A 13,327-nucleotide genomic window follows, 5' to 3' on the forward strand; every position below is an offset into this window, starting at 1 on the left:
CTGTTCTTGATACTAACTGAATAGATAGATCATTCAAGGAGGGAAACCATGTTCTCCATGATAGTAGGAGAAATAATGTCTTTCAAGTCTTGCGCTCTTGAGCAAAGAGGGAATAACCATTCCCTGAGTTTAAAGGTTCATGCTCAAAAGGTCTTTATAAATGCCTCAACCTTAGGGTTGAAATGAGTGAATAATTTCACCTGAAACCACATATACGAAGCTTTTTATCACTCTCTATAAGCTATATTTAAACACCATCGACATCCCTAAACACCTCAGACAATCTTACAAACACAAAGATAGCCTCATTGTAATTTTTTAGCAAGTACAAGACTCTAATTGTCTAAGGGTTTCCCAACCCCTAAAAGTTCCTAGATAGGATCTTCATGCTTCATTGGCAGCCTCGTCTGAAAGTTTTGCCACTTAATTTGTCATTGTCTTGTTTGATAGGTATTCTTCCACATCATCAAGCTCTTGTAAATTTCTTATTTTATTTTGTGTTTTATCATACTTTTACTCATTTATTTCTATTATTTACGTTTGTTCAGTATTTGCTTTGCCATAGTTATCTTTCATATATAGTTTTACTAGTAATTCTATCATAGCTTTTGGTATTAGGGTGTAGTGGATTATCCTAAGTTTTTTTCCATAGGTTTCCTGCTAAGTTTTTTTTCCTTTTATTGGTAATGTATTTTCCCTATTTTATTATGTATTAACCAAGGTCCCAAAGGATTGACTTCATTGATTCCAAGGCCATGATTGTTTATGTTTCGATAGTGATATTTGATGTGGCCAATGATACCACATAGGAAGCAAAACATGGGTAATTTTTCAGATCTAAAAACTTCTCATATTACTCCATTTGTTGTAGTTCCAATGTAGATACATGTTTTAATAGGTGTGAGCACATTGATCTTGACCTTGACTTTTATCACTATTATTTTATCTAGTATATCAAACATAGATGCTTTGCAAACTTCACCAAGTTTTTCCCCAAGCTTCAAACCCATTTGAGGAGTTTTGCATTTTATAGGTAATCCTCATATTTCTATCCAAAAGGGAGCTTTAGAGAACTACATAGTTCCTAAAGAAGTAATTATATCTCATTTTTGTGAAATGAACCAAGTCTTCCAAAATATCCATTCAATGCCCTTCAGATTGTGGTATTCTTTGTTTTTAATGGATATCTTGAAAACTATTGGTTCAAGTTCAGATACACTTAGGTTTTTAGGGTTACATCAGATGTTTCACAAAGCTGATTGGATAAAGCCCTTATGAATAGGTTTTCCCGAGATGATTTTACCTAGAATGTATTGCATGGGGTTTTCTTGAATTTCTTGGAGATCTTATTCTTCATAGACAAAGAATCCAGGTTCTTTTTGTGTATTGAATATGTTTTTTTTTCTATTTGCAGGTTGGGTTTAGTCAATTACCACTTGCTTTTTTAATGTATGTTTGCTTGATCTTTGTGAGGAGTCGTGTTTTTTTTACCAAATTTATGGGGTTTGTGTTCAATTTAGGAATTGGGATTATATTTTGTTGCATTGGTGGTTTCTTTTTCTCATGTAGGATATGGTTTTGGCTATTTGGCTAGATATTTTCATTATATCATATGGATTAGTACTTGTTCAAATGTGTTCCATTGGATCATTCATGATTTTTTTCATTTGGTGAGGTGTTATGAGCCTTTTTCACATTGTAAAGAGCCTTTTTCACATTGTAAAGAGCCTTTTTCAATTTGAATACACGATTAGGGAAAGAAGGATTTATATAACCTAAAGGTTGATCAACATACACTTCCTCTTGGATGCAATTGTCGTTCAAGAACATGTTATTTACATATATTTGGAATAGTTTTGAATTTCAAAGTGCCCCAGAAAATTAAGAGCGTACTTATGGCCTATAATTTAGCTAAAATGCAATAGGTCTTATTAAAATCTATGCCTTTATTAATTGTAAACTTTCATAATGATTCTTACTTTAGTTCTTACAACATTTTCAACATCCAATAAACAACATTTCTAGCATTAAACGTGAGCACCTCCACAACAAGATAAATCAATAAAGTTAGAGGATTTGGTTAATCAGTTTATGAAGGTGTCTATGGCCAGCCAGAAAAATACTGAAGTCTCCATAAAACCCTTTGAGACACAACTTGGTCAATTATCGAAATGTTAGTTGATATTTCGAGTCCAATAAACAACTTCAATCAAGAATGAAGATTTGAAATTGTTCCAGCCAATAGACAACATTTCCAGCATTACACATAAGCACTTTCACAATAAGATAAATTAACAAAGTTGGAGGATTTACTTAATCAGTTTATTAAGGTGTCTATGGCTAGCTAGAAAAATACTAAAGCCTCCATAAAACCCCTTGAGGCACAAGTTGGTAAATTAACGAAATAGTTATTTGATATTCCGATTCTTATATTCAATGATAATATCTAGAAAAGTACAAAGGAGCGTTCTAGTGTAGTTAGGAATAATCAGAACATTATTTTTGGAGTCATGGAAGGAGAAGGAGAAAAAGGACAAGAGGAAGATGAATCGTAGGAGGAAAACTGTGAAATCCTTCAACAAACTCTACCCCATAAAATGTTATACCTTAGAGTAGTCATATTACTTGTATTTATAGGTAATATGGAAGTTTTAAATGCATTTGTTACCATGGGTGCAAGTGTAAACATAATATTGTTATCAGCGGTGAAAAGAATTGGGGACCTCAATATAAAGCCAACTGAAGCAACACTACAAATGATACACAAGACTTGCAGGAAGCCAGTGGAAACTATTAAAGATGTATTAAGCATTGCTGACAAGTTTCCATTTCCTATATATTTCATGGTGTTAGACATTGAGGATAACCCAAAAAACCTCTCATCTTGGGATAACCATTCATGAAGACCTCAAGGATGATGGTTGAGATGGATAAATGTTAAGTGAAGTTCAAGATTAAAGATCACGAGTCATGTTTTAAGGTAATAGGTATTATTTGCCACTGACTATCATCATGTGTTGCTGTTAAAAAAAAAGGGTTTGCTAAGCGTGTTTGACTTGTGTCGTGTTTCACCCAGCGTGCCTAGTGCAAGAAAGTGTGCAAATTCTTTCCCTGTCAGCTAAGGCCCACCTAGTGATAATTCGAAATATGAACAATACCATTATGGATTATGTCATCTGACATACTCTTTAAAACATAATTTTGCATTGTTTGCTTGGTCAAACTTTGAAAGGTTGAAGCTAAAAGAAGAACCAACCACATTGGTAGAAAGAAGGAAATTGAACAAATTATCTTGCACACACTTAATACAACAAGTGCATTCTCTCATACACTATTCCAACAAAAAATCCAGGTATATCAATTTACTCTTTCTTCTTACATGTAAGTGAATGTACCAAATGTATAATCTCACCATTTACATGTTTCTAGTAAAAATCCTCAATGCATGTTGGTAAATTTCCCATTAAGCTGAAAAATACAACATGTAGGTATGACTACACCATTGTTGCTTGCTCAACTCATCAAAGAACTTGTTTTGGGTTAAACTTTTACACTAAGTGAGCTTGAAGCCTCGCCTATCAAAGATTGTCAAACCAGGAAATTCAACATGCTACAATTGGGAGAATTTGCTAAATTTCATGTATATCATTGAACTGCCTAACAAAAATTGTTAAAATATATGTTGTTCAATAGCTTTTAAAGATGGCTCCAAAAAATTTTACCATTGGAAGAAAAAGGCAATTAGGGATAGAATCTTCAAGAACATCGTATGAACGTAACTGGTTTAAAGCCCCTAATCATGAAGATGTCTACCATCAGCTAATAAATAGAAATTGATCACTAAAAAAGGAGTACATATGGAAGATATAGGAGAATTCTCGAGTTTTCTGCAGGAAATTAACAATAGAGGGTGGTATCTGTTAGCAAATCCCCCAAATAAAATCAGTGTAGACATAATAAGAGAATTATATTATAATTCAAAACCCACAAATAATGATGAAATAGTCTCGAGGACATTGTGGGTGAGAGAAAAATCAGTATCATATGGAAGAGGTGCGCCTAGCGATCCTTCATTTCCCTAGCCTATAAATAAAAGGTTCAACTTCATTTCTCAGGGAGTTTTTTATGGATTCAAAGGAGTACATAAAATGTTCATGTTCACCTTGGTCTCAATAGGAGAATAAGATAGGGGGATTAAAAGTGGAAGCACTGCTTATAATGACACTTGCAGATGGCTCTCAGAATTTGTCTTCTCGGTATTACATGTACAACTACAATGAGTAAGTGTGGCTAAAAATCTCTTTGTTAGGGTAGATGTAGTCATTAAATATTCATGTTTCTTTTCAGTCATGGTGTTTTAAGTGATTATACTTAAGCTTTAATATAGCTAATTCTTCTTTCTTAATGTTTATTTTTTGTTAGCTATCTAAAATATGTTTTCATGGTACGACTTGACATACGAAAGGTGATGGTTGTTACTAGATCCAAGTCTCTATCTATTGGATGCTAATGCCTATACATATGGTTAAGTTTAATATCTTAAGAATAGTAATAATTGGTATACAATATTTTTACATCACTGTTGGAATTTAATGTTGTTGTATTTAATAGTGTGAGTCATCACTTATTAGGTAACGCAACTGATCTCACGTCGTTAAGTTAGAAATGAGATACGATGAGAGCAACATGTGATAATATTAACAGCTGACTACAAGAGCATATTACTGATCAATGATATTGTTTGAGTATAATGATGACAAAATCTGCCCATGACAAATTTTCTAATTGTTAACAGCAAAATCTCCATTTATTTTTTGTCATTTACTTTTTTTTCAACAAAAGAATTTTAAACTCTTACTTAGAATCATAAAAACTATTGAATATGACTTTAAACACAACGAATCTTTATGGATATGATAGTAGTGCACTTTCTAACTACATACTCACGACATGAGGCTAGGAGAGTACATATTTTAATATTTTAATTGTGCTAAGTCTAAGAGAATACAAGGTGTGTAGTCCATTGTGGCTAATAAATTTAAAGGTGCAATATTTAAGGAAGTTCTAAAGATACACAATGAACTGAATTACTTTTGTACGAGGATGTCTCAATTTTTACTCTTTACTTTTATGTTTTAGTTGTTTGAACCTATATCACTTTATTATTTCTAACATCTTTAATTCTTTCAAATATACTTGAGGTGTTTTGAAATTAATTTTGTTTTGAAAATTTTTAGTCAAGTGCAAGTTCAAACTTTATAGGCTTACGTTACATAAAATTAAAGGCCCCATCCCTAAAAACTAAAAGAATAAAATCACACAAATAAAAATACTCTCAAATAAGCTTCCTATCAAATAAATCTTAGCTTGGAAAAAGTAGTTGAACTTGCTCTAATGCATTATTAAAGTTTTTTTTTGAATAAGTTAGACTAGTGAAAACTCTCTTATCCTCTATCTTGACATTCTTCATCCCCCATTGTTTTTTGATTTCACCAATTCTTTATCATTCGTCATACATTATTTTTAAGAAAATTTAATCATTCTCCAAATCCTTGATTATCTTCTTCCTTTGATCTTCCAACTTAGAATTGACAAATAACTTCGTCTTCAGGTTATATTTAACCTTCAAAACTCACTTCTCCATATTGATAAGAGCATCGCAAACAAGATTCAAAATTTTCTTTTGTAGCAATAAGATCGTCCCAAAGCTTGCACATATCATACATCACAAGATAAAATAGGTCAAAAGTCACCTTATTGAGGAGGTACAATTACGCTGTAAATCACAAACCTATCGTTGGTGTTCTCAAGTCTCATCGTTTTAATTTCTTAGACATCTTTAGCGAAACTCAAGTGATCATTGATGAGCTACAAACCATCAAATTTATGTTGTACTCAAGTGATCTTACTTTTATTCTTTGGTCATATGCATTGAGTCAAAATAATCACATAACATATGTAGTTTTTTACTCATGAAATAAATACTAGAGTAAAAGAGTTCTCTTATAAGAAGATATACATGAGACTATTAATTATTTTGTTTTACTAAAATAAGGATTTGTTTTAACTTGTTAATAAGAAAATATGAGACTCTTAAAATGAGCCATTATGAAGGATAGAAGATGAAATGCTTACTAAAACATTTTTTTGTAAAAATAATAAAACAGTTTATGAAAATAAAAAGAAAACAATTTTTTTGACATTTTTATTGTTTTAAAAAAATGCACACAACTGTTTACTCCAAGAGTCTATTATCTCCTTGTTAGGAAACAAAATTAACACAAAATTTTAAAAATAAAAATAAAAATATTTTATAAAGTAAACAAAACCTTGATTTAGAAACATATTTTAAAAATTCAATTTAAATCTTTTCGTTTTTTCTGGTATTTCTCACTACATTCAACCTAATCAGGAGTTTTTTTTTTCTAAAATCAATTTCAAATAAAATAAATTAATTTTTAAATTATTTAGTCTTCATCTATTGACGTAGATTCTCTGAAATCACTCATAACTGCAGGGTTATATATTTAATTTAAATATAAAAGATTGAATTTAAAGAAAAAAATATTAAACGATAATGACAAAAATGACCTCAAAAATATACTAATAACATATGGTGATCTTAAATAGTGATGGATTGTATGTGTCTTGAAACAAAGAACAATGTACCTATCACATGCCAAGTGTCACGTGACCAAAGGCCAATATGAAAACAAAAGAATGTTTTGAGGAAGATGCTCCCTTCATGCACCAAACTTATCACCCCAATTAATAATCAAACAAAGGACCATCACCCCATACTAGTTTTAAATCTTCTTCTTCCTCCAACCATGTGAAGGTGTCTCCTTAGTAGGAAAACAACACTAATTACACGAAGTAATATGCAATATATTCTATACTTTTGGTCTACAATTGCAACTTACCCCATGTGAACTCTTGGCATACTCATTTGTGATTCAAAGACAAGTGTTAAATAGATGGGGTCTTGCTTTTGAGTCAAACAACATTGACATGGTCCTATACAATGACACTTTCATTAAATCGCTATAATTTATATCACTATTCCTTTTCATCTAACTTCTTGTTGCCCATATCTTTGTCATGTTCCGTCGAAAGAGGCCTTTTGTATTGGCCATACACCTTACCTTTGTTAGAAGTGCTTCCAAACTTTGAATTGAAAGGACATAGGAAAAATGAGAGAGACATCAAAAAATTACATCTAAGAATGAATGAGTATTTTAATGCCGGGCAAAAAAAAATCTCTATCTCAAAGTGAGTGGCTTATTTTAATATTCTTTTTTGAAATGTTAAAGCACATTATTTGATTGAATTGGTTAAGAGATTTTTGTCACCATTGAATCGATTAGGAGTACTCAATTATTTTATAATCAGTATCCGATCTATTAAACTAACTAATTCGTTTTGAAAGTCAGTTCTAACATCAAATAATTTTAGCCTCCTCTCGATTACAGTTGCGGAAGATTGAATAATGATCTTTTCTATCAAATTCAGTGTCAATTACTACTGAATCAACTAAGTATTTTTTTCCAACCTATTGCTAAGAGGATAAGAGGAATGAAATTTTTAAGAAACACTTTGATTTTTATTGATTTTTTTGTTAAATTTAAAGTTACCATAAAGGTGATATGTGTTGTGAATATAATCCAAATTAATTACTTGGTTAAGACCAAACCCAAAAGTTAGTTAGGGTTGGGTATGTATATAAAAATATATAGTTTGTAATTCAATTGTACACTGTTCTATTCATTCAATAATAACAATTATATTTTCTCTATTGTTCTCTCTCTCTTTTTCGACACAAACCCTTCTCTCACACAAGTGCCTCATGCACTAACAAATTGGCATCAAAGCTCTAGTTTTCTCAATCGTATTTTCAAGAATCACACGTTGGTGATCGTGTTTCCGGGATTGTGGGTTGTTAATTGATCGCTGCAAAGATGAACAACAACAATTGTGGTATTCCAAACTCTCTTTCGGTTCTTGATGACAAGAATTGGATTTAGTGGAATAAACAAATGCAATCGTTGTTTGGCTTCCATGAAACCCTTGAAGTGGTTACTAATGACGTTCATGTGCTTGCTGCGAATGCAATTGATGCTCAGAGAGTCAACCACAAGGATGCCGGATGCCAAGAAGAAAGATTGCAAGGCTCTGTTCTGCATCCAATCGGCGGTAGACTCGGTGAATTTTGATCGAATTTCTCATGTTGAATCAGCTAAGGAGGAATGGGATGTTCTGGTGAAGTATTACGAAGGCGGTGAGAAGGTTAAAGGCGTCAAGATGCATGCGCTTTGACGGCAGTACGAATTACTGCAGATGGGAGAAGACAAAAACATTGCAGGTTATGTTGCTAAGGTGCAGAATCTTGTTCATCTCATGAAAGGTTGTGGTGAAACTATAACTGATAAGATGGTAGTTGAGAAGGTAATGTGTACGTTAACCTCTCAGTTTGATCACGTTATCGTTGTCATTCAAGAATCCAACAATCTTAAAACACTGAAGTTCAAAGATTTGACTGGTTCGTTGGAGGCGCATCAGTTGAGAATTGTTGAAAGAAAAGGTGTTCATGATTCGATACAGACACTACAGGCTCAAACATGGAAGAAGCATGATGGTTATAACAAGTTCGGAGGTAAGACTCAAAGTAAAAAGTTTTGGTCGAACCCTCAGAAGCATAAGGTTAATTCTGAATCCTCCAAAAATAGAGAAGGAACTTCGACTAATAAAGAAGAAAAGAAAGGTGTGTATTGTTACAGTTGTGAAAATGGGGTCACTTAGCCAAGCATTGTTGGTCCAGAAAACATAAGGGAGCGGCAAAAGGCAGGGACAAAGGAGCAAACCTTGCACGTCAATATTTAGATTATTATGAAGATTTGGTGTTTATGGATGCAGTTACAAATGAACATGTCGACTTCAAGATCGGGTTCCTCAACACAGGTTGTTCGAACCACATGACTAGTCGAAGAGAGTGGTTAGAAGACTTCGAGGAATCAAAGAAGAGCAAGATAAAACTTGCAGATAATAGCTCATTGCAAGCAGAAGGTACATGCGACATAGTTATTCAGAGGAGCAATGGTGGAAAAACTATGATCAAAGATGTACTTTACGTACCCATAATGAAGTGCAATTTTCTTAGTGTTGAAAAAATGGTCGAAAAAGGTTTCTCAGTCGTGATGAAAATTAGAGCATTAGAACTGTTCGACACAAAGAATAATCTGGTCTTAAAGTATCCGTTTTCGAAGAACATGACATTTAAGATCAAGATCTGCTCGACAGAGATACAATGCTTGAAGACAGTTGTCGACAACAAGGATAATTGGTTGTGGAATTTGAGGTTTGACCATTTGAATTTTAGGTCACTCAATCAACTGATTACTCAAGAGATGGTAAATGGCATACCATGTCTTGTGATGCCCGACAAGCTCTGTGAAGGTTGCTTAGTAGGGAAGTAATCCAGAAACTCTTTTGCTTCGACTGTACCAATGAGATCCTCTTGCATACTAGAAGTAGTACATTCAGATGTATGTGGCCCATTCGAGGATCATACCATTGGTGGAAACAAATATTTTATTTCATTTATTGATGAGTATAGTCGAAAGTTGTGGATCTATGTGATCAAGCAAAAGGACGAAGTATTTGAAATCTTTAAGAGATTTAAGAAGCTTGTCGAAAACCAGAGTGAAAAGAAGACCAAGGTCTTGCGTTCAGATGAAGGTGGTGAATACACATCCAAGACGTTTGAAGCATTATGTGCAGAACATGGTGTTGATCATGAGGTAACTGCTCCTTATACTCCTCAACATAATGGAATAGCATAAAGAAGAAATAGAATCATATTTGACATGGCGAGATGCATGTTGAACCAGAAGAATTTGCCAAAATCCTTATAGGGTGAAGTTGCTTCGATTGTTGCTTATATACTAAACAGATGCCCTACCAAGAAGCTGAAGAACAAGGTCTCTAAAGTAGTGTGGAGTGTCAAACGACCATCAGTGAGTCATCTGAAGGTGTTTGGCTCTATGTGTTACAAGCATGTTCTTAATGCTAGAAGAAGGAAGCTTGATGACAAGAGTGAACCTATGGTTATGGTAGGATATCATAAGACTAGAGCATACAAGCTATTTAATCTAATAAATGAGAAGATCGTAATGAGTCGAGATATTGTGATTGATGAAAATTCTGCCTGGGATTAGAATTCTGGTGAAGCAACTAACAAGCCACTGATGGGTTATGGCATCGACGAAGAAACTAATAAGGTCGAAGTTGAATACGTTGCTAAAATTCCAGATATAGTCGACATTGAATAAAAGAGTTGAGAGGGTGTGGATGGTACAAGCCAAAGACCATAAAGAACTAGAGTTCTTCCAGCAAGGCTTAAAGACTATGAAGTTTCTAGGGATGATGAAGTCATAACAGATGGAGAATTAGTTCATTTTTCTTTACTTGCAGTTGCTGAACCAATCAACTATAATTAAGCCTTAAAGAATAACACATGGAAGTTAGTCGAATTGCCAGCACATACAAAAATTATCGAGGTGAAGTGGGTGTTCAAGTTGAAGCACAATGTTGATGGGTTGATAGCAAGACATAAATTAAGATCGGTAGCTCGAGGATTTCTTCAGAGAGAAGGACTCGACTATTCTGAAGTATATTCCCCAGTAGCAAGATTGGAAACTATCAGATTGGTGGTACCCTTGGCATGCAAGCAAGGTTGGTCGACATTTCACTTAGGTGTGAAATCAACATTTTTGAATGGTCCTTTAGACAAAGTTGTATATGTCACACAACCTCCTGGGTTTGTGATTCAGGAGGAAGCAAGGAAAGTATACAGGTTGTACAAAACGCTATATGGTCTTAAACATGCACCTAGGGCATGGAACAAGAAGATCGACTCTTACTTAGTTGAATTGGGATTTGTTAAATGCGGGTCGAAGTATGGTGTCTACGTATAGGTCGAGGCACAAAATATAACCAATATTTGTTTGTATGTCGATGACTGGCTGGTAACAGGAAATAGCATGGAGAACTTGTCGAAGTTCAATGAGTTGATGAAGAGGGAATTTGAAATGTCGGATCTGGGAAATTTGTCATATTTCCTAGGCATGGAATTTCAAAATACCAAGCAAGGGATGATGTTGCATCAAAGAAAGTATGCCAAAGAAATACTCAAAAGATTCAGGATGGATGAGTCGAATCCTGCATCCTCGCCTGTTGAAACAAACATGAAATTGGAAAAACATGGAAAAGAAGACAGAGTCGGAACAACTTTGTTCAAACAAATAGTCAGATATCTGAGGTATGTATGTAACAGTCGACCTGATATAGGTTTCTCAGTCGGATTAGTGAGCAAATACATGAGTAAACCAAAAGTGTCTCACATGAAGGTTGCAAGAAGAATCCTGAGATACCTGAAAGGATCAATAAATTGTGGAATTTTGTTTCCACGAGATTCTGAAAGCAAAAAAGTTATTGTTAATTGTTATTCAAATGCTAATTGATGTGGAGATAAGGAAGATCGAAGAAGCACGACTGAATATTTCTTTCAAGTATTTGGTGCATCAATCTCATGGTGCTCGAGAAAACAACTTATGGTGGCATTGTCATCATGTGAGGCTGAATATATAGTTGAACCCTATGCAACTTGTCAAGCAATTTGGATCAGATATGTGTTAGAAGAAATAAAGGTCAAAGTGAAGAAACCCCTGGTGCTATAGATCGACAACAAGTCAGCCATAAATCTTGTAAATAATCTAGTTCTGCATGGGAGAAGCAAGTACATCGAAGCTAGATTTCACTTCTTAAGGGAGAAGGTGAATCGAGGTGAACTTGAAGTGAGACATTGCTCTAGGGAAGCACAGTTGGCCGACATTTTCACAAAAGGCTTAAAGATCGACAAATTCATAACGTTGAGAAAGAAATTAGGAATAATTCAGATAGACTAGTTTGTGTGTTCGACAAGCTTGTGCGTTCAACAATATGAATTATAAGGAGGTATGTTGTGAATATAATCCAAGTTAGTTACTTGATTGGGCCCAAACCCAAAAGTTAGTTAGGGTTGGGCGTGTATATAAAAAGACATAGCTTGTGATTCAATTGTACACTATTATATTCATTCAATAATAACAATTCTATCTTTTCTATTCTTCTCTCTCTTTTTCGACACAAGCTCTTCTCTCACAGAAGTGCCTCATGCACTAACAATACGAAGTCTTGTTTGTTTTATCTATCTCTATTTGTCTATTTTTGTAAATAATTTAATAGAAAAACTAGGTATGATAAAATGGATTGAATCCATTGAAATGGTCCATTTAGTTCACTATTTTAGGTCGAACAAATTAACTATTAATTAAGATGTTATGCCTAACATGCTAAATAGACGAGATTACAATCCAACGGAGTGGATTGGTTGGTTTGGTAAAACTAAAATTAAAAGTATCTTTTTATAAATTTTTTATAAGTCAGAACTTATTTTCAAAAAAAATCTCCAAAGAATAAAAAGGAAATGCAATGAATTCAAGGTTTTTAATTAGTACATTGCTCAAAGAATCGAAAAGAAAAAACAAATTAAGGTTGAAAGAGAAGTGTCTTTCTTTTTAACGTATAGAGAGACATTGATATAAAAATTATGGTCCAAACTATTTCTATTTATGTGATGAATTTTTTCCTTCTCGTAAATAACTATGCATTAGATGCCCCATCCTTTTACCTATATGCTTAAAACCACTTTAAAAATTTGGAGTATTGTTTTTCAAATTGCATTCAATTCAATTTAATTTACATCACTTGATAGAGCATAAATAGTTGCAACATTAAATTATTAAGATAGATAATATATATATATATATATATATATATATATATATATATATATATATATATATATATATATATATAAACTCGTTTAATTATCCAAAACATTGTTACCATGATGATGCGATAACTACAACAGAAGGCAAAAACATTGTCTAGTCTTTGTCAATTGTCACGAAAATGAAAAAACAAAAATAGTCACATGAATTCATCAAGTATTCTACTATGTCATTTTCTTATTCCATGAATTTTGGGTATATGAATAGGATGTGGAACTGTTTTGTTGGTTCTTGAAGATACCAATTCAATTATCTATTGCATGCTTTAATCATTATTGCATTGCATTTTATCTTAAATCACGGATTGGTAGATAACATCTTTAATTAATATTCTTTTTCCTCTAGAAGTAGCTAGTATTTTAGTTAGAATGATAATGCTATTTTTCTCTTTTTTATTTTGACTCTCTGTTTCTTTCTTTCTCATTCCTCTCGCTTGA

At 33.2% G+C, this 13,327-nt stretch overlaps 1 protein-coding gene across 1 annotated transcript; it reads left to right on the forward strand.

Annotated features, from left to right (window-relative positions):
• The first annotated feature begins 8,139 nt into the window (after positions 1 to 8,139).
• On the forward strand, positions 8,140 to 10,328 carry LOC127123207 (uncharacterized). Its single transcript, XM_051053450.1, has 6 exons — positions 8,140 to 8,286; positions 8,338 to 8,761; positions 8,914 to 9,355; positions 9,614 to 9,797; positions 9,912 to 10,109; positions 10,215 to 10,328. Exons 1-6 carry the CDS (start codon positions 8,140 to 8,142, stop codon positions 10,326 to 10,328), a joined length of 1,509 nt encoding a protein of 502 aa, XP_050909407.1.
• The last annotated feature ends 2,999 nt before the right edge of the window (positions 10,329 to 13,327 follow it).

The sequence above is a fragment of the Lathyrus oleraceus genome, chromosome 2, assembly GCF_024323335.1.
Source record: "Lathyrus oleraceus cultivar Zhongwan6 chromosome 2, CAAS_Psat_ZW6_1.0, whole genome shotgun sequence".
In the NCBI taxonomy this organism is placed as follows: domain Eukaryota; kingdom Viridiplantae; phylum Streptophyta; class Magnoliopsida; order Fabales; family Fabaceae; genus Lathyrus; species Lathyrus oleraceus.